This window comes from Thamnophis elegans, chromosome Z (assembly GCF_009769535.1).
Source record: "Thamnophis elegans isolate rThaEle1 chromosome Z, rThaEle1.pri, whole genome shotgun sequence".
Classification (NCBI taxonomy): Eukaryota; Metazoa; Chordata; class Lepidosauria; order Squamata; family Colubridae; genus Thamnophis; species Thamnophis elegans.
This window is the reverse complement of record NC_045558.1, coordinates 100,611,871-100,634,711: the sequence shown is the minus strand read 5'-3', so window position 1 is coordinate 100,634,711 and position 22,841 is coordinate 100,611,871. Positions and strand designations below refer to the sequence as shown.

The window sequence follows — 22,841 nt, the reverse complement described above, 5'->3', positions numbered from 1 at the left end:
AAGAGGTGCCGGCAGAGTCCATGCAAGTTGTAAAGAACATTTCAGCGCATTGTTACAATATATCAATCTTTTCCAAAGTTTCATTATGTTTTTAGGGGAAGAGTATCAGAGGTGGCTCAGTGGCTAAGACGCTGAGCTTGTCAATCAGAAAGGTTGGCAGTTTTGGCGGTTTGAATCCCTAGCGCCATGTAACGGAGTGAGCTCCTGTTACTTGTCCCAGCTTCTGACAGTCTAGCAGTTCGAAAGCATGTAAAAATGCAAGTAGAAAAATAGGGACCACCTTTGGTGGGAAGGTAACAGTGCACGGCCTTTGACATTTAGTCATGCTGGCCACATGACCAGAGAGACGTCTTCGGGCAGTGCTAGCTCTTCGGCTTTGAAATAGAGATGAGCACTGCCCCCTAGAGTCGGGAACAACTAGCACATTTGTGCGAGGGGAACATTTACCGTATACATTAAGATTACACTAAGAGAGGTTTGATGCCAGAAGATTTAGGAACCCCTGCCTTACAAAATGGTAGCTAGAGCTTGTATAAGAAAATAAACAAGCCTCTTAGTCATCTTCTCCATTGTCTTCTTTGGCAGTGTAATTTAATTTGCTTTAGAGAAAAGTTACAGTCCTTTCCTTTGCTCAGAATTAAAATGAACTGCTTGCTAAATATGGATCTAGGTTGATTCCATTTCATGTTATTTAGAATGCTGGCTGTATCCTTTTGCTTTCCTCATCTTACTTCCCCACATCCGCCAAATATTTTTATCACATGGGATAAAATAACTGATTTCCCCACATAATTATTGCTGGCCTACTAACTTCACAAGTATCTATTAAGTTGGATCTGCCAAAGTAATTGCCTTAACTGTTTATTTTGGGCTGGGAGAGAACTAAATACAAGGTCTATTCTGTTAGTCTCAATTTTTGGTCCTTCTTTTCACATTCCCCTCATTAGGCCTGTCAATTATTCACTGTATTCTTATTTGTGTGACTTTAAGAATTCGGTATTTCTTCTATTCCCCTTTCCTACTGTTAAAAATTGGTTGGTAGGGGACAAGGACATTCCCCATGGTAGACAGTCTGTTTTCTTTTCAAGGACTCTAAAATTAATTATGGAATCAAATTAAACTTCCTTACACAGACTAGTCTGTCTACTCAATGAGTTTATAAATCATCCTTTAATCTGTTCTGTTAATAAGGGTAGCATTAATCATTTGGCACTTAGTTTATTCCTTATTTCTTAGGGTTTTTTTCCTGTTATATTCCCCACCTTGAGTTATTTATAAAACAATATCTAATATTCCTTCTTCCTCCTATTTTTATCACAACTGCAATCCTGTGAGGTAGATTGGGCTGAAAGAGTGTGACCAACGTCACTCAGCTGGCTTTCGTGTTTAAGGTGGGACTAGAACTCACAGTCTCTTGGTTGCTAGACTTGTGCCTTAACCACTACACCAAATTGGCTTTCCCCCCAAATCCGACAGATTCAGAATTTAATCACAAAATATAATACCCAACATGAAAATTGGATGATTTTTCCAAAATTCTCAGGGACTTTCTTAAGAGCAGGTCTCCCCCTAGTGGTTATATAAGCACACTTCTGAAAAAGTTTTCGACAGAGGAATTTTGCTCAAGATACCATTGATGTTTGGTGCCAATCATGTCATCAAAATAGCCAAATGAATTTTGTGGTGTCATGATATACTCTCCCCAACCATTGTATCCTAATGCAGTAAGCAAATATGTAATTTAATATAGTTATGTTGCCCTATGTCACTTCCCACAGATGTCCATGCAGCTGTTGGAATTCAAGATAATTGAATTGAATTGAATGAAAATGTGGAAAGTCAAGAAGGCTTCATATTTCCAAACATATTTTTACACTGAAAGTCAGAATGATCATACACACTTTGTATAGCAATGGCAAATTTTCTGGGAACTTTTCTCCTTTATGTGAATTTCTAAAATAGATTGTTTCATCATATTGTTTGAAAACTATCTAGAGCTTATCTTTTCACCATTACTTTTAGAAGAACAACAACTCTTAAGCTTATAAGTCTGCAGGTGAAGAAATTGTAATTGAGGTTTTTTAAAATTTAAACCAGGCAAACAAAAGAGGCTTATTTGAAAAAGAAAATAACAAATACCGAATTCTAAACTAATTTTGCTGAAATCAGTTTGGCTATCTGTATTGAGTTTCAGTCTTTATGCACAAATCCTTACAAACAGAGTAAAAGGCTAGAACTTGATTTAATATTTCACTGAAGATCTAGAGTGAGATTTGAATCCATACAAATTTACAGATATGTCAAGTCCTATATAATCCTTGATTACTCACTCATTGCTTTACTAAAGGCAGATTGTTGTTTGTTTCCATTGCGAAAAATTGTAGGGCAATCCTTAAACAATTAGAAGTTATTTGTATCCATTGTAGAATTTTGCATTTTCATTATTCAAAAGGTAGATAGTCTGGAACAATCACAGTAACAATGTGGAACTTTTGAATCCAAACATACAGACATTGGGCCCACAACATGCCTGATATCACTATTATATGAAAGTAAAAGTCTGGTTCATTGATATTACAATACCAGGAGATGCACAAATCGAAGAGAAACAGTTTGAAAAAAATAAAATATCGCAACCTGCAAATTGAAGTTGAGCATTTGTGGAGGAAGAAATAAATGGTTACACCAATAATAATAGGAGCATTTGAAGCAATACTCAAAGAGTTGCTTAGATACATGGAAATTTTAAAATTATTAGACCTGAATATTGAAACATTACAAAAAAACATCTTTCTCAGAACTGCCTATATATTCAGATGTTACCTTAATAACTCTTAAGTTCTTGATTAGGACTTGAATTGTTAAGTTTTTACCTGTCTCAGATTGTGAATGGAATTGAAGATTAAATCATCAACAACAACAACAATACAAGAGCTGGATTAGATCTTGAAGAGCCAACATCTAGATCTGAATTAACTGAGAAGATTAAGACTCAGATGAAAAACACTGAAAGAATTCAATTGCCAAAACTGAATTAAGTTAAGTAAGAAAAGTTTAGCTAAATTATTGAAGATGGTGAATGAAGCTCTTGAGACTAATCCAACAGAAACATTACCTCAAACACCAACTAATGTACCCAGCACTTACATTACTATTGAAGAATAGGTCTTGAAAATTAGAAAGAATAAAACAATTAAGAATGGAAAACCAAAGTGGAAAATCCGGCTGGAGTTAAAAAAAATAAAGAGAATTCAATTGGATTTAAATTACAAGGATTATAAACAATTTGAAGAAATTGAGGCAAGGAAACCTGAAGAATAAAAAAATCAGAATTAGCCTGACAACAAGATATGACATGGAAAACAAGGAAATTGCAGTTGTGGTTGAAGAGTTGAAACAAGGAGGTATAGCTATTGCAGGGAAAATAAAGTTATAGGATACCTGAATAATGCAGCTTCAGCAAAATCCACAATTTTGAGTGAATCAGCATTATTTCTATAAGACCCTTGAAAGTGGACATGGTGCTACCACAAGTGAAAAACCTAGCAAAAAAAAAATACCCTGAAATTTTGGAAGAACTTGCAGGAAAACAACAAAAAACACAATGAAAATGCAAAATGGATCAAGCAGTTTAAAGGTAAAAGTGACTAGAATGGAAGATGTTGACATAACAAAAGAAATGGTGCAAAAACAAGCAAAGAAAGTCAAAAATTAAAGTGTTCTTGGTTTAGATGAGCTGCATGGATTCTGGTTGAAATCACTAACATGTTTGCATGCAAATTTGGAAGAATCAGATTCTGGAAGCATCAAAAAGTGAAAAAATGGTAACAACTGGAATAACCTTTTGATTCAGAAGGATACAGAAAAGGGAAATAAACCCAAAAATTACAAGCTAATCATTTGTCTGCCAAAAACATACAAATTACTTATAGGCATTATTGCAAACCAAATTTATGGATGTCTAGAAAACAAGGATTTGCTACCTGCAGAACAGAATTGTGCTACAAAAATTAAAGAAGAATCAAAGACCAATTGATGATTGATAAACTGGTTTTGAAGAATTCAGAGAAAAGATGAACAAATTTGTTCATAGCCTGGATTGATAAGAAAGCATTTGATTCTGTTCCACACAGCTGGATTTAGAAATGCTCAGACATTTTTGGAATTTTGCCACCTACCCCTATCCCGGGGCATTCAGGGCTGAAAGGAGGGAAGTACAATGGCTGGCCCCTCCTAATGAGCTGCACCAGCTGGCAGCTACTTGACGCAGCGTGTGGAGCAAAGTAAAGTTAGAGGCAACTGGTCTGTTTGCTTCCTTATTGTGTGTGTACTCCTACTTTGGGTTTTCCTGATTCTGGACCATGCCTTGGTTTTTGACCTCATGACTAGTTCTTGTAGTTTGGTACTTGGATTCTGGACTTGGACCTTGGCTTTGGTTACTGTATGTGGAATTTGGACTTGTGCCTGGACTTCGGACTTTTATGTGTGGATTTGGAAGTTGTGGCTTGTGCTCAGACTTTGCACTTGCTTTTGACTTTGTGCCTTGGCTATTGTGACTCGGATTCATTGGGATTTAGCATTTCTTGTCAGTGGGATCCGGGGAATAATATTAGGGGCTTGCAGTGCTTAAAAGCTGCAAAACTCTTTTGTGTGTGGAAGCATGGAAACGCCAAGTCAGCCACAGCAAACAATTTTGAATGGCACTGCCATTCAAATCTGCTCATTGATAAAATTTCCATCTGTCAGTTAACAAAGCTACACTGCTTGGTCCACACATATACTACGCCAACAAATTATGAACCCTAGGTTCTCGGGAAGAACTCAATGGATAATCAGTTCAGTGGCTGCCAAAGATGTAATGGCTCCCTCAGATGCCAGATCAGACAATGTGGAAGTGCCAGCTCCAGGGACATCAGAGGGGGACGATGGGTAATGTCAGGGGGATGTGGAAGGCTCTTGGTCAGAAGCAGATCATCAAGGTGAGATGGTGTGGAGGATAGTGGTGGAATCTGCAAGCAAGCAACTGGATGAAAGCAGGCAAAAGGGGAGACTCAGCTGCTGCCAGTGGTCACGCGGGCCAGAGAAGATATGCAATTGTAGCTGGTCAGTGATGAAGAGGAGTTGCTTCCTCCGCCAGATCCTAGATCATGAAGAGCTGAGCAGAGGGAGGGATAAAGGAGGTTGGGGGGTTTACTCAAAAGGATGCAGTCTCAACCCTCCCAATGAGTCATACCAGTCAGCACCAATTTGTTTGGCCTTTGGAGCTGGAACATTGTCAGAGACAACTGTTCACAGTCTGTTCATGCTCTCTTCCTTGGATCTGTTGATTTTATCGGGCCTTTACTCCTAGATTCCTGCTGTCTTCCTAATGCTTTTGAACTGTGGCCTTTATTGACTTCATTGTGCCATGATCCCATTGACTCTGTTGTTTCTCATGTCTTGGATTAATTATTGAGTTCGTTGAGCTTTGGCTTCACTGACTTTGCTGGGAGCAAGCTTCTAAAGCATTGAAGTCAGGACTTGGGGAATGATAAATGGGCTTGGTGGTGTGACATATACACATTAAAGCCTGTGTGTGTGTGTATGTATGGACTAGGACAGGGCAGTTTGTCTCTGACCTAAGCATTTTTCAGGGGATAGTCCCACAAGCTCAGTTCCATGAAGCAGCTACTTGTTGACAATACCTGTCTGGCCCAAGAAGTTGCCTTCTATTGTCACAGCTGGATCAGTTGCAAGTATCTGGGCCAGCCCAACCCAGTCTCTGCGCCAGTTAAATTTGATGGCAGGCTGGCACAGTTTCTAGTGTTTTTGGCCAGTGCCAATTGTTCATGAGTTTGTGAGCAGGGACTTTATGCTCAGTGGTAATTCATTTGTCATGGCAGAGCTGCCAAGAACACAGCCCCAACAAACTGAGGACAGCCGCAGTTTGGGATTAGTGACTTTCACCTTGTAAACCAGGAAATGAAATTAAAGTGTGGATAATTGATGTGGCTGTACCAGGGAATACTGGAATAGAAGACAAAGAATTAGGGAAGATCATAAAGTATCAAGATCTGAATATGGAAGAGGAAAGATTATGGCATTAACTGTCTGTGGTAGTGCCATTGGTTATCAGCAAACTGGAAGCCACTGTAATGGTTTTGCTGGAGGCAACAAGTGAGAGGCGGCTTCAGAGATTTTGGAATGGGGCAGAGAGGAGTGTCATGAAGATGACGATGATTCTGAACCGGGAGGCAATAGGAAGGACGAAAAGGAGAGGCCATGAACTTGGAAGGGCTGTTGGAGGAGTGACCACACGAGTATATAGCTAAAAAGGAGAGAGGAGGGACACAGCTACAGCCAGGAGACCTATTATTATTATTTTTATTTAGGAGATTTATATTGCAGCCTATTCGCACATGGCGACTCACGGCGGCTTACAAGAATATAAAACACCATATAAAAACAATAAAAGTAATAAAAGAGACAACCATATATAATAAAATAAAATAACCCTCACCCACCCACCCCACTCTGGGGACAATACATCATATGAGAGTGGGGGGAGGGATGATGTTCCAGAGAGAGGAAGCCACCACGGAGAAGACTTGTATTACCAGGCAGAAGCAATGGGCGGAGGAGAGGTGCATCTGCAGTTGGTTAGCAGGGATGAGGAAGAATTGCTATCTCCCCCATCTCAAGGTGCATAGGGCTGAATGAAGGGAGGCACAATGGAGATCAGGCAGCCTGGCCCCTTCTGATGAGCTGTTCCAGCTGGCAGCTACTTGACCCAGCGTGTGGAGCGAAGTAAAGTTGGAGGCAATTGATCTGTTTGCTTCCCTGATGTGTGTGTGCTCTGACTTCATGTTTTCCTGATTCTGGACCCATGCCTTGATTTCTGACCTTGTAACTGGACCTTATAGTGTGGTGCTTGGAATTTGGACTTGGGCCTGGATTTTGGATTTTTATGTGTGGATTTGCAAACCTGTGGCTCGTGTTTGGACTTTGAACTTGCTTTTGACTTCATGCCTTGGCTATGCTGACTTGGATTCAATGGGACTTTGCGTTCTTGTGATTAGGATCTGTGGAATAATATTAGGGACTAGCAATGCTTAAATAAAGCTGTAAAAATCTCTGGTCTATGCATGTATGGACACATCAAGTCAGCCACATCAAACAATTTTCGATGAAAGTGCATAGCTGATCCAAGAAGACATCCCTCCATCATGGCAACTGACCCAGTTGCAAGTATCTGGGTCATTAGACCTCAGCATAAATGCCAAGTTCGTTTGCTGGATAAACTTGATGGCAGGATGGCACAGTAATTCAGTATTGTTTAACCAGTGACAGTTATTCATGAATTTGTGAAAAGGGATTTTCAAGTGGACTGGGACAAGGTGGGATTCGTGATTAGTCTATTGACAAGTCTTGCAGCCAGGTTGGCCACCCCACCCTCAGTGGCTTTTGTGTGCCTTTGCAGGGTTTTCTTGAAGTTTGAGGATCCTGGGAAAGTCCAGACCACCAACAGGCATCTGCAGGAGTTGAACAAGTGGCAGCAGGTGGCCAACTGCATTGGGTATTTTGGGTAAACCAGGCTCTAAAAATGGAACGAGGAGGCCTTTACAGACCAGTTTCAGGAGGGGCGAAGCTGTCAGATTAGTAGGCAAGGCAGGAATCCTTCCAAACCTTCAGGAGTTGATGTACCTGTGTCTTCATATTAATAGCTGCCTCAAGCAAACAATAGTGAGGAAGTGCAAAGCAGGGTTGCCAGGGCTGAGCAAGAAGCGGCACCAACTCATGAGGAACCTATGAAAGCCAGATATGCTCAACTGTGCATGAAACAGGCACAAAAGGACCACCGTCATTGGAAGGACTCTGCTCCAGCACCAAATCTATTCTCCCCCAACATTCTCAGGCCGGCCTTTGGTCCAGCTTAAGCAAGCTGGGAGAGCATCAGAGCTGCCAAGAACACAGGCCCAGAAAACAGAGGACAGCCGCAGGTTGGGGTCATTTATTTTTCCTGGGGTGTTACAGAATTAACACTTGAGCACCCATATAAGTCACTTGGGACTGGTGACAGCCACTTGTTGCTTTAGCTATAGCATTTATATACCTCTCCGTTGTGCTTTATAGCTCTCTCAGGTGTTTTACAGAGTCTGCATCAGGGACGTGCAGTCACTAGAGGCAAGGGAGGCGGAGCCTCCCCAGTCTCCTGAGAGAAAGGAAAGAGTTTTAAATATTTTTTTTTAATGAATTAAAGCCAGGATAGTTGCTACCAGATTTCAAGTCACAGTGGTTTGGTGTCTGCTCTCAGTGTTAACTAGGAGGAGGTGAGAGAATTCGGAGCCTCTTTTGCTTAAGGAATTTTTCGCCTTTTAAAAGTTAAGGCGGAGTTAAAAAGCAAAAGATTTAATATGCAAAAGAGGCACTGATTCTCCCGCCTCCTGATCTGGGAGCAGCGAATCATGTCTTGCACTTGAGCGACTGCGCAAGTGCAAGGGTGATTCTGGAGAGGTTTTTCTTTGACCACTAGCCGCCATTTCTTCAGCGGCCAGCCCAGCACTGAGCGGGGAGGACGATGAGGAAGAGGAGGAGAAGAGCGGTGAGCCCTTGTCGGGTGGGGGTGGCTGGCTGGCTGGCTGGGAGAAGAGCGATGAGTCCCTCCCCAGCCAGCCAGCACTCACCCCCACCCGACCTGCTCCATGCTTGGCCGGCCGGCTGGCCGGCACAAAGACTCACCGCTCTTCTCCTCCCAGCCAGCCAGCCAGCCACCCCCACCCGACCTGCTCCCTGCCTGGCTGGCCAGCCGGCACAAAGACAAACCGCTCTTCTCCTCCCAGCCAGCCAGCCACCCGACCTGCTCCCAAGAATGTCAGCGGGGACGGAGGAGGCGGGGGGCGAGGCGGCAGAGCGCGGCAGTGGCGAGAAGCAACGTCCCCGCCGCTGAAGTGTGCATCTGAGTAAATGTGTATTCTTAAACAAACACAGCAGCAGCATGACAAGGTACTTTGGGACAGTAAATTGGGAAATATTTTGGATTTCTGTAACTATTTTACTATAGTGGCTCCTTATTCACTTATATTCCTTATATTTATTTATTGGCCTGGGTTGGAGGTATGTCAATTAGCATAGGGAATAGGTATCAGCTATGTAAGATCCTGATTATTGTGCTATATAAGGAACATATAGGAACTCTGAAGTTATTCATTATGTGTACATCACAAAATGACATATATCACATATACTAAGTGATGACATCGTGGTTTATAATACCCCAGATCTAACTGTTCTTGAAAAGAAGTAAATGTGGATAATTGATGTGACAACATCATGGACTAGGAGGCAATAAAAAAGAGAAGAAGAGAAGCCAGAAATCTTAGAAGCTGTTGGAGGAGTGACCAGAAAAACACCTAGCTAAAGAGGAAGGAGAGACACAGCTCAGCTAGGAGACTTGGATGATGAGGCAGAAGCAATGGGTACGGAAGAGGTACATGTGCAATTGGTTAGCAGGGATAAGAAAAAATTGCTACATTTCCCCTAAACCAAGGTACATAGGGCTGAACGAAAAGAGGTACAACAGAGATCAGTGTGGCTGCTCCCTTCTAATGAACTGTATCAGTTGGCGGCTACTTCACCCATCTGCGGAATAATATTAGTGACTAGCAGTGCTTAATTAAAGCTGTAAAACTCCTTGGTCTATGCATGCATGGACACACCAAGTCAGCCACATCAAACAACTTTGGATGACAATGCTTAGCTGATTCAAGAAGATGCCTGCCTATCATTGCAGCTGATCCAGTTGCAAGTATCTGGGCCATTAGACACCAGCATAAATGCCAAATTTGTTTGCCAGATAAATTTGATGGCAGGCTGGCACAGTTTCCAGTGTTGTTTGACCAGTGCCAGTTCTTCATGAATGTGTGAAAAGGGATTTTCAGACTGATTGGGATAAGGTGGGATTCGTGATTAGCCTGCAGTCAGGTTGGACACCCTGTTTCTTATTCTGCGGCTCTTGGGTGACTTTGACTTTGCAGGATTTTGTGTTCAGTTGAAGTGCAAGTTTGAGGATCTTGTGAAAGTCCAGACTATCACAGGCATCTGCAGGAGTTGAAACAGGTGGCAACAGATCGCCAACTACATTGGTGACTTTCGCCTGACAAACCAGGTCCTAAAATGGAATGAAAAGGCCTTTACAGACCAGTTTCAGGAGGGGTCAAGTAGGCAAGGCAGGAATGCCTCCAACCCTTCAGGAGTTGATGCACATGTGTCTTCATATTAATAGCTGCCTTGAGCAAACAATAGTGAGGTGGTGCCAAGCAGGGTTGCCCTGGTGGTGTGAGAAGCGACACCAAATCATAAGGAACCTATGCAAGCCAGACATGCTTGATTGCGTGAAACAGGCACAGAATGATCACTGGCATTGGAAGGGCTCTGCCTGCGTTGTAGGAGCAGGTCATTTGGTAGACAAGAACAGAGACCACGTGAGCATCAGATATATTCTCTCCCAACAATCTCAGGCCAGCCCTTCGTCTAGGTTGACCAAGCTGCGAGACCATCAGAGCTGCTGCGAACACAACCCCAGCCAACTGGGGACAGCCACACATTGGGTTGGTTATTTTTCCTGGAGAGTTGCCCAATTAACAGTTGAGCACCCACAGAAGTCACTTGGGATTGCTCATTCAGAAAGCATCTGACCAGAAGTGTGCATCTGAGCAAATGTGTATTCTTAAAAGCAGGTGCAGGATTCATGCTTAGTCTGGTGACATGTCCTCTGGCCAGGTTGGCCAACCCGTTTCTCACTCTGCTGCTCTTGGGTGCTTTGCATGGTTTTGTGCTCAGTTGAAGTGCATGTTTGAGAAGCATGTGACCACCAACAGGCATCTGCCAGAATTGAAATGGGTGGCAGGAGATGGCCGAGTAAATTGGGGACTTTTGTCTGGTAAGCCAGGATCTAAAATGGAACGAGGAGGTCCTTACAAACCAGTTTCAGGACGGGCAAAGCTGTCAGATTAGTAGGCAAGACACGAATTCCACCCAACCCTTTAGGAGTTGATGTACCTGCATCTTCATATTAATAACCATCTCGAGGGAATGGTGAGGAGGTGCAAAGCAAGGTCTTCAGGTCCCATGGTGGTGCGAGAAGCAACACCACTTCATGAGGAACCTCTGCAAGTCAGACATGCTCGACTGTGTATGAAATAGCCAGAGAAGTACCACTGGCATTGGAAAGGCTCTGCCTGCATTGTGGGGGCAGGTCATTTGGCAGAGAAGAACAGAAGTCATGTGAGAATCCCTAGCACCAAATCTACTTTCCCTCAACATTCTCAGGCCAGCTCTTGGTCCAGCTGAGCAACTTGGGAGGCCACCAGAGTTGCCACAAGCACAGCCCCAGAAAACTGAGTACAGCTGTAGGTTGGGAATCCATGAGTCCATGGATGGAAATTGGCAGTGCTTGGTATTTTAAAGTAATTTAGTTTGATTGTCTGAAAAGTTTTACTCGCCTGGTAGTTCTGAGAACATCTGACCAGAAATGTGCTTCTGAAGAGTTTTAAAAACATTCAGAATGTTGAAAACAGCAACACTTCAACCTTAGTAAGTGTTTATGGGATTTCAATTTTATCTTTAGAACGACTGGTTTAATTTAGTGCAACCTTTGTTTTGCTACTGTACTGTTTTTAAGTTTGGATATTGTCCTATTTGCATGCAGATTGCTAGTTTAAATGGACATATTGTTTGTCTAGAATCTTTAGTTTGTGCTCTTCAGGTGAAATTAGGTAGCTGACTCAGCCAGTATTTTCTGTTAAACTGGCTGCCCAGTTATCAGCCTCCTCTTCCACAAAGACCCTGCAGGAGAAGGCAGTATGGACAATTGTTGGATCTCACAAAGTGAGAGCTGTGGGCCATAAACATGATGCTTTTGATGTGTTGCTGCATAATAGTGATAGTGTCACTGGTGAACTTAATAAGAATAATAAGGTGGCAGCTACAACTGTTTGTGATGATAATGACTCAACTGGGCAGGGAATTGTGGTCCATGAGGAACAAGTTGTAGTAGTAGTTGTAGTTTATTCAATTTGTATGCCGCCCTATTCCCGAGAGACTCAGGGCGGCTAACAACCAGGAGGGAAGGGGATACAAATAGGAAAAACAAAAGACAGACAGATTAAAATACAGCAACAGTCGCATCATTCAAGTGGGGCTGGAAATTCATCAGCCCCAGGCCTGCCGGAACAACCAGGTCTTAGTGGCTTTGCGGAAAGCTGGAAGGGTGGTGAGGGTCCGGATCTCAACGGGGAGATCGTTCCAGAGGACAAAGTTGTCTTGGATAAGGGGAAAAAAAAGAAAGCTATCTTCTGGTTGGGGATTCAACTGTAAGAGGTGCCTAGTTAGGAAAGGATGTGGAAGTTTGAAAGAGGTGAGATACCTGCCTGGTGCTACACCCAGCAGAGAAAAGAAATACATTGTTAAGATTGTCAAGAATGCTAGTAAGGATTGTGGTATTGATGTTCATATTTGCACGAATGATCTGTGTAAAAAAAATGTGTTTCCTGTGCAGAAATATTTCCAGAGTTTGGGCCAGGAACATAGCAGAGTAGACTTCAGTCTTATTATTGTAGAGGTTTTACCTGTATATAAGGAGCAAGGGGGTGGGGGAGAATCAGCACTTATTACAGTTCAATATGTGGCTAAAAGAATGGTGTAAAGTTGATGGCTTTTGTTATTTTGGTCATATTATTTGCAGTTGGTCTGATATAAAGGTGAATAGGAGAGATGGTTTGCGTCCATCACAAAAAGGAATTGAGCTACTTAGTATTAAATTTGGGGTGTTCTGGAGAAGCATTTAAACTGAATAATGGGGACAAATAATTAATTGATACAGAATATTTCTGCTCCAACAATCTAAAACTAATGGGGTTGTCATTGTTTCTAAGATAGATGTTTGTGTGATTAATAGTATTGAAGTCGCTGCTAAGAAAAAAAAATCAAGATTTTGATAGTGTGTGCCATATCATGTACACTAATGCTCACAGTTTAGGCCAGGGGTCTCCAACCTTGGCCACTTTTGGACTTCAACTCCCAGAATTCCTCACCCAGCTCTAGGAATTAAAGTCCACAAGTCTTAAAGTGGCCAAGGTTGGAGACCCCTGGTTTAGGCAACAGTCTTTGTGAACTAATAGCTGTTATGTCCAGAGATAGCATGGTTTATGTTGCAATTACAGAGACATGGTTCAGGGATTCAAATGATTGGGATATAAGTATTGCAGGCTACATAGTATGCAGAAAGGGCAGTAGAAAATGGGATGGGTTGGAGTTGCCATTTATGTCAAAAAAGGCATAAAACTACAACTATTTCAGAAAACATGTGATCTACTTGAAACTCTGTGGGTTTGATGACAAACTAGAGAAGGCTCAGACAATCAGAATTGATGTCATATACAGGCTTCCAGAGAATTCTGATAGCATTTGAGTTGAGGAGATAACCCAGATGGCAATCAAGGGAAAGGCTCTAATCTGTGTGATTTCAACATGCTCAACTGGACTCTTTCAACTGCATTTAGAAGGAGCAGGATATATTACAGGAATTAAAAACTGTTTTTCTAAAAAAGGATGTGAACAGGAAAGGCACCCCCTTCTGATCCCCAAACAGCACTGGGACTTGAGAGAAGTATTCAATGAGAAGGATTCAGACATATTACCAATCACCCACGCTCACAGACTGTTCCATAGAGATACTGCTGGTAGAAAAATTACTGAAGCCAAAATTATACTCTTTGACTCCAAGGGATGAACTCCAATCCTTTATAGATGAGAATCTAACACAGGGTTTCATTCAGCCAGCAAAATCCCGTATGGCACTGCATGTACTATTTTTTTTGTGGGGGGAGATGGTTTCCTTTGCCTATGCGTGAATTACTATGGCTAAACACCATTTGTGTTGAAAACATCTCCTTGCCACCTAACCAAAGGGAACATATTGACAAAATTAGACCTCAGGGAAGCACATTACCGAATATCCATTAAAGAAGGAAATGTGTAGACAACAGTCCTCAATTACCTCTTGGAGTGCTTCCAATTGTGAGTGTTGCCTCTTAAGCTACAAGGGGCTCTTGCAGTCTTCATGCAATTAATTAACAAAGTCCTGCATGAACATTTGCATAAATGGGTCCTAGTTTACTTAGCTGATATTCTGATTTACACTGAAACTGGAGGAACAGTGAAGCTGGTCAGAGTAGTACTGAAAAAAAAACCATGCCACTCAATTATACACAAAACTCTCCAAGGAGTTTCACAAGGATAAGATTGACTTTTTGGGCTAATTGAATATTTTTCCACAAGGAGGTGGAGATGAAGGTGTGAGCGATACTAGAATGGGGGAGCCCGCATACCCGAAAACCGTTCCAAAACTTCTAGGGAGTTGCTAACTTCTATTGGCCATTCATCCCCTCATTCACTCAAATAGCATTCGTTATTACTAACCTCCTAAAGACAAAGGGAGAGGGAAAACCTAAGCCGAGCCAGCCCCTTAAATGAACAATGGAAGGCCAAGCAGGTTTTGAAAAAATTAAATGTCTATTCATAGCCAAGCCCGTGCTAAAACACCCAGACTCAAATGCGAATGCAACAAGCCGATGTGGTAGTCAGTGGCGGAGTAAGGTTCACTAGTATCGTAAGCGCTGACAAATCTTGGTGCCCTCCCTCCTTTGTATATACTGTACAAACAAAGGCAAGCTACATTGGGTTTTTTTCCTTTCTCAACTTTGTGGTGCCCCTTTGGGTCTGGTGCCCTAAGCATGTGCTTAGTCTGTTAATGGTTAATACACCACTGGTAGCAGTCAGGGTTTTTTTTTCAGAAAAACCACCAAGGGATGTTGCAGCTATGTGCTTACAACTCTAGAAAACTGTCCAATTCCAAGTGCAGATGGGCAGCCTGGAAAAAGGACATTTACATGCAGTGAGCTCTCCTCACCTGGAGACACTTTCTAGAAGGCATTAAAAACCCCTTTGGCTCACAAAAATCTGGAGGTTTTGAAAATGCCTAAAGCAGAAGCTGAGATCCATATTTACCTTTGACAAATATTCAGAGCCAGGACAAATAGGGAAGAGCCAGGACAAAGGCTAAGTTAATTTAAATACTGTAATAAATATTGTGAAATCCTTGCTCCCCATACACTTAATCATTTTCTTAGTCAATACTGATTCCTATACTGTGAAGCAACTTGGAACCACCAATGAAAGTGAAATTTCACATGCCTATAATGTGAAACTGGCTAAATAATCTTGCATTCTACCTCTGAGTAAACATATTGAAATAAATACTTTTCTATTAAAGTTATTATTATGGTTCATCACTCAGCCAGATGTATAGGCTGGATTTGCCATTGTTATATACACAACAATATGAAATCATAGCTGCCAGTTTTTTATCTGGTGCTCCTATATTAACACAGAATGTAGAAGAATGGAAGAACAAACTATGTGATCTATCTAAACTTCAATGCAATTTTGGTCTGGTCGCAGTATAAAAGATCTGGTTAACAGCTGGGGATGAATAAATCTCGATACCTGGATTTAACTCCTGGGCCACCCCAGCATAGAAACTAAGAAAAAAAAAGACCATGCAATAAGGGTCTATTGATCTATTGATCAAGGAAGAACTGGGATGGAAAGGCACAGAAAAGAAAAGACTATAGGTGCCTTCATGTGGCTGCCCAAGATAATATTGCAGTACTTAAATGTGTCAAGTTTTTGAAGTGTCTGGCTGAACACAAATCAGGCTTAGAAAAAAACATTTTAAAAATTACATGCCTCAACATTTCAGAAGTGGTTTCTCTAGAGCATAACTCGACTTTACTTCATGGTAAAGCAAGGGAGTCCCAATTGAAGAAAGATTGTGCATTTGTGAAGCACCTCCCACTGAAGATACCTGACACATTTTTGTTGACAGCAAATTTTACTATCGAGAAGGGGCAGCTTATTTGGACCTTTAATTTCAAAACTAAAAAATATTGGGAGACATCTGGGCGGGGCGGGGGAAGTCTTGCTTATTTTAGGGAACTAACCTGCACACCATCAATAATCTTCATTTCAAAGGCTATCTCAAAGAGGACAGAATACCTTTGTAAAAATTGGGTTTAATTGTAGGGATGATTATGCATTATAAAGTTTTGTTTTCTTATTATTTGAATTTTTATATCAGTTTTACATAGTCAAATGATTTAATAAAGTTCTCTTCTTTTTTGCCTTATACTATTTTATCTTATATTTTATCTTCACTTTATCTTAACTATTAGATTTTATTCTATTTTATCTCACTGCAGCTATTTTAACCTACTTCACTGTAATCTTTTCTGATTTTATTGTAAAACACTGTGGCCGATGCTCCTATTTGATATGATCAATTGACTAATCAGTAAAGTGTATAATATCACATTGTGATTCTCCTGGTACGTTTAACTTCTGATGTTTTAATTAGACTTTTATTCTGTTCCTTTTTTAAAAGAAAAAAGCTTTTCCATTTGTATTAATAATTAATGTTGGGTTCAGATAGACCACGAAAATGTTGCAGTGTGATTAGTTTGGATGGAGGAGAACGAGATCTCATGAGAAAGTCATCTTTAGGGAGAACCTTATGTTCTTGTGAGATTTTCATCCTATTAAAAATACACTAAAAGGTGCTTAGGCAAAATTGACTGAAGGTATTATTGAAGGTATTTATTTTCTGGAAAGATTGCTGACCCCTGTAATTAAAAGTATCTGAAACCCAAATAGAAGAGCAATATTAGTATCTTGTCTATTGGTTTTATGAAAAAATATTATGCACAGAAAAAAAAAGCATTTCCTTCTCTCCATCCTTTTATTAAATGGAACAGAGGTGAGGAATCTATATTTCTCTAGGTGTAGCTCAACTTCATCTCCAAGCAGTGCCACGCCCACTAGGCCTATTGTGAAGGATGGTAGGACTGGTAGTTCAGCAACTGCTGGTTACCATATCCCCATTCTTATTTTTTTTTTGTTTAATACCTTCTGATAATATAGAGGGCATGCATAAATGCACTAACGTGCCTATCGTCCCTGTCATTGTATTTTTATTAACTTACTCTTGTTCTTGTTTTTGTTTGACATGGCATACTGGTATTGGTTTGGGTAAAAGAGATTTGACTATATAGTCAAGAGTCAGTGTATGTGGAGAACAACAGTGCCCTTAGATAATTCTAGACTCTTAATTTAGCAATCTTGTGTGCTTGTGCATGGGGTTTTTAAAGTAATCCTTTAAACTCTTTCTAAACTGAAGTTTGATGGATGCATTAAATTACAATCCCTATCTTATCTACCAGTACAGCCACAATGCTAAGGTTAACGGGGAGAGCATATTCCCACACATTTGCAGGACACCAAGTCAAACAGAACCCAAATGTGTGGTGGCAATCTTGCCAATTTGGAATCTAGGTATCAGATCTAATGTCTGCCTTTGAGCACAGCCTTGCTTGAGCTTTGTTACAGTGCAGTGTGGTAGAAAATTCCTATTCATCATTAATCTTTTAAAAAATGCCTTCTCTCTTCTGCAGTGAAGATGCTTTGGAACTCTCCATTATGCCAAAAGATGAGGATATTCTGCAACTGGTGAGTTATTTGCCAGGGCCAGGAGATATTCTCCTGACTGTTGATTGGAAAGCAAGTTGGGCTTTAATGATATTTTCACCAAGTATCTTTTGAGGGTTTAAGTGTACCTATGCATACACAAGTACAAAGACACACAAACACATACAAAAACACACTAACACACTGGTGTCTATTGATTTAAATGGAAGAAAACCTTCAGGGACTAGGCATTTGGGGACAAAGAATGGTAGTTGAACACCTAGAGTAAAGAAGCAGGGCTTAAAGAGCCCTGTTTATCATTTTCCACTAATTCTGTGTTCTGAATTTTTTATTTCTGAAACCATTGGGAAAAAATGTGTTTTTTTACGTACGACACATAGTTAGGTCAAAAATTAGATTGCACCATCCAGAACAATATATAATACAAATAATATTGGCAGGATCAATGTTATCATTAATGTTCTCTTTTAGGGAGGGGTGCTGAAGAAGAATACATCATTTAGCAAAGTAATAGCAGTGTCCTTGGTGTTTGTGAAGAATCCCCCTTGTTTTCATTATTCCTTCCCAATGCTCAAGGTTTTCCTTGTGTGAGTTTTAAAATGAGCTGGTCTTCCATTCTCACCAGAAGATGCTTGTTTGTATTTTAATATATATGCGTTTTGTAACATTAACTATAAATTTTAATTTCAGCTAAGGTTTATTATAGATAATAGTTTCTACTGCAAGTAATAAAAAATAGAATCTTTTCTCTGGGCTTTGAAGCTTATCTTCATAGATAAAGGTTTTCTTTATTTTTTTCTGAAATAAGAATTGAGATTTGTAGGTATTTCATTCTAGAAATTATTCTATACTTAATGCACAGACATATTCCATATTTATAACATCTCCATCTGGATTGACTTTGTGCTTAGAACATGGTTTTCTCTTTGCAGAGGGAACTAGTGTTATTCATGTTATACACTAAGACTCAGTGACTACTATCTTGCTCATGGCTCCTTTTGAGCCCAAAGAAAGAACTCTTGTATTTTCTCTTCAACAAACTGAGAATACCAAAAGACTCATTCTTTCAGGGTTATAAATAACATGAAGACAACCAAGGTGATTTACAAATTGGAATGAATATCCTAGGTTGATACACAGAGTATAAGAGCAAACAAAGAAAACACTGTACTTTATTAGTCCATGATGGGGTGTGTTTTTTTTAAAATTGAGCAAACAACAAAACCAATTTTTATTGGGCCCTTAAAAGGATGTACAAGTTTTGGACTAGAATTCTAGTTCATAGCTAGAATTCTAAATGAGGTGATATTAAAGTCAGAGGATTAAGTAGAGCCCCCTGGTTGCTTAAATCCGTTAGCTTGGTAGAGCTGACTTGCTTCAGATGGTGCTACTATAAAAGTATCAACATCTCTTAAAATTAGACCCATTGACCATGGCTCCTGGGAGTTGGAGCTGAGCAGTATTGGAAGTGTGACAGATTACCCATTCCTGTTTCAGAGCCTTGGGGAAATAGGTTGCATTAATTGCAAAAAACAGCAATTAGCAGCTTGCTATTTCTTTTGCTTTTTTTTCACTTCCTTGTTTACTTTGTTCTTTTTCTCTTCAATTCTATCCTATCTATCTATCTGTCATCTATCATCTATCTATCTATCACAATTACAGGAGCTTCTGTTATAATAGCCTCCCAATAACTTCCAAATTTGAACAAAGGCATTTTGAAATTGTATCGAGCACTACTCTGCCTACAATTAAGCATTGGCAGAAGGGTTTACAGCCAGAGATGCAATAACTGCAGGTCTGTGCAAGGCGCTGTTACCCCAAGTTGCTTTTGCTTTTACACGTCTCATAGCAAAGGAACCTTTGTGTGGGTTTCCCCCTATCCTGGTGCCTCATCAGGGGTGTGTCGGCATTCCTGTGGTGCGGAAGCCGGCTTAGCCAGCCAATGACAGAGCCTGGGTTACAGAGTTACTCTTGACAGGATGCATTAAGAGACATTCTTGGCTCTCTTCACCCCTCCCACATTGAGGCGTCCTAGTTTATGTCATTTTTTCCCCCTGAAAGCAACACTTAAAAGGAAGATTGAGAAAGAGAAGAAATATTAGCTTGAGCATTAGAGATTTCCAGGGGAAGGGAACATTTCTCTTTTTGAAGAAGGGAGACCGAGAATGCGCAACAAAAATACAAGACTAGAAATACAACAGAGAAGACAAAGGTAATGATTTTAAATTCTAAGCGTTTCATCCCCATATAAATAAACATTGTGCTATTTATGTTGGGCCAGATCCCGACCAGAACTAGGGTGACTTTTTCCTGGCAGACAGAAAGGCAGAATTTGGATTTAAGGAGAAGCCTAGCCACTTCTGAGCAGCATGTAAAATAGAGTGCGTATATATTTTAATGGACTTGTTATCCTGCATCAGGATTAAGCAAGAGGAGTTGAGTATTTAATTAATTTCACAGGAGCTGCTGCCAGGCAGAAATAAACAAATACCATATAGCATAGTAACTTTTCTTTTCTTTTCTTTTTTTCTTCTCTTTTCTCTTTTCATTCTTATGGCTCCTTTAAGCCAAGGTCTGGTTTAAACATAACTCCTTTTTTGGAACTTGACAAGTCCCTGGCCTGAAATGTGGTTTCATCTATCAAGGGCAAGTTTCCAGTGTGTAATAGAATGGCTAGGCCACGAGCAGTTGAGATCTTTTTTTATTTTATTTTCAAGCACGGTATTCGGACTTTATTATTATCTAACAAAGGTCTTTTCATGCTTAGGTGGTAGTTTAGGGAAAAGAGACATTTGTGAGGTGGGATAAAAGCCACACCAGTATTCTTCCAGGCCATCTCTCAGCAAACCTGATCAGACATTTTTCAGTATGATGCAACTTACTTTTCTTTCCTAGTATGACTGCCAACTTGCAGAATGTTAGATGGAAATGAGTCAGCTTGTTTTCCATCTCTGAAGTTCAGAGATTTATACATTTCTTAATTTTCTTCCTTTCTCTTTAATGAGAGACATAGCCTTATCCTGATACCTAATTGTCATAACTTCAAGTTTCTCCAAAATATATAAATAGCATCCATTTCTGTAAGGATTTTAAATACTAGCAACTTCCTGGCAAATCTCCAATGTTATTTTCGACTTTCCTAAACTCCAACTGTAGGGAATCTGGTGGTTGAGGAAGGAGAGAAGGAGTTGACTTTAATACTTTAAAACAGGTTTGTAGAATGGTATGTTTAAATAAGATGAAAAAGAAATATAAGGCTGCAGTGCTATGTTTACTTTGGTGGAGCATGCAGCACTAAACATAATGGGAATTATTTCTGAGGAAAAAACATATCTACCAAAGTGACACTGCATCACTTTTTTGGGGGAACCATCAACATTCTCTCCCGATAGATCTCTGATGTTAGTAGAAGTTAAGAGGTTCACTTTTAGGAGTATTGGGGCCTTGTTTTGGAGAGTTCTGGGTAACTCTCCCTTGGTGGCCAGCCCTTTTAATATTTCCCATTCTTTGGGTTTATTGTCACCTTGTCCGGATATGCTTCAAGGCGCTAGTCATCACTTATAAAGCCCTTCATGGTATTGGACCTGGGTACTTGAGAGACCGCCTACTGCCAATTACCTCCACTAGACCAATTAGATCCCACAGACTAGGCCTCCTCCGAATTCCATCTGCCGGCCAGTGTCGACTGGCGACTACCAGGAGGAGAGCCTTCTCTGTGGCTGCCCCGACCCTTTGGAACGAACTCCCCGTGGAGATTCGTACCCTCACCACCCTCCAGGCCTTCCGCATAGCCCTTAAAACCTGGCTGTTCCGACAGGCCTGGGGCTAAAGATTCGCTGCCCCTATCTCGAATGGTATGACTGTTGTGCTTTTAATTATGTATTGTTTTGTGTTGTTACTAAACTGTCTGTATCCCCCCTTCCCTTTTTGAGCTGTGAGCCGCCCTGAGTCCCCTTAGGGAAAAGGGCGGCATACAAATGAAATAAACTCTAAAAAAAAAAACTCACTCTAAAACCTTGCTTGCCAGAGAACTGACATATCTTGAGTTGCCTCACACTGTGAGATGGGTGGAGTATCAATTTAATAATAAATTTAAAAAATGTCATGGTTCTTCCTTAGTTTTGTAACCACAACAAAGTTTCTTGCCTTCTCGGAAAGCCAGTAAAGAAAAGTATAGGTAGTGGAACACCAGCTACTCTTTTTCAAAATCTTATTGGATGCTTTTGCATCCACAATTGTATCTTTGCTGCTGTTTTGTTGATCAACTTGACATACTTACAAACATGCCAAAAACAAGAAGTTGACAAAATGTTCTAAAATAATATGAACTAAATGATCCATAACTTTTTTACTGTCTAAATTGATTGAACTGCTGCATAAACATCTGGTGAATTTGTAAGTACGTAGTAAGGAAAACATTTGTGATTATGGCACTGTCCAGAAGCATCTTATTCTCTAGAAACTGGAGGGTCTCCTGGAAGGTGCAGATCAGAGGTGGGTTCCTGCCAGTTCTTACCTCTTCTATGGAAGAGATTCCACAAATCTACTGTGCTGTTTAGAACCGGTTCCAGTTCCCCTCCCCCCCTCGGCTGCACCACACTTGCTCCACCCGCCACTCACTGATTAGCTGGCTCACCAATCACCCCGCCCACCTCTAAGAGTCCTATCTAAACCTTAAAGTCTTAAAGCTGTCAAGTTTGAACATCCCTAGAGTTTTTTTTCTAAAGGATTAGGGGTGCAAGGGTCTTGTAACTTGACAGCTTTAAGACTTGCACACTTCAATGCCAGAGTTCCTGAGCCAACATGACTGGAGGAGGAATTCTGGGAGTTGAAGTCCACAAGTCTTAAAACTGTCAACACCCCTGGGTTTTTTTTTTTCTAAAGGGTTAGGGGTGCAATGGTTTTGTAACTTGACAGCTTTAAGATCTGCGTGCTTCAAATGCCAGAGTTTCTGAGCCAACATTTTGGTTGCTAAGCAAGAGTGTTGTTAAGTGAGTTTCACCACATTTTGCAAGTTGGCCATGCCCACCCAGTCACATGGTTGACAAGCCACTCCCACAAAGCATGCAACACCTACCGAAGAGGTTCTAAAAAAAATTGAAACCCACCACTGGTGCAGATAATAGGGTCAACTGGAAAGAGGATGAAGAAGCTGAAGAATGGTGATGCTAACAAATGTGAAGGTCTAGTGGAAGAGAAAGAAAGTTCTTCAGAGATTAAGTTCAGCATATGTGGGATGCATACTCTTTACAGAAGGAGGC

General features: G+C 40.8%; 1 protein-coding gene across 5 annotated transcripts in view; it reads left to right on the top strand.

Annotated features, from left to right (window-relative positions):
- ARHGAP23 (Rho GTPase activating protein 23) overlaps positions 1–22,841 on the top strand; it is a 191,073-nt gene that overhangs the window by 114,779 nt on the left and 53,453 nt on the right. For all 5 annotated transcript variants that reach the window (XR_004256829.1, XM_032235017.1, XM_032235016.1 and 2 more), the window contains one exon: positions 17,547–17,601. Coding sequence is in view for 4 of the 5 variants with exons in the window: in XM_032235017.1 (XP_032090908.1) it covers positions 17,547–17,601 (55 nt within the window). In the remaining variant the exon portion in view is untranslated. The remainder of the gene's footprint in view (positions 1–17,546; positions 17,602–22,841) is intronic.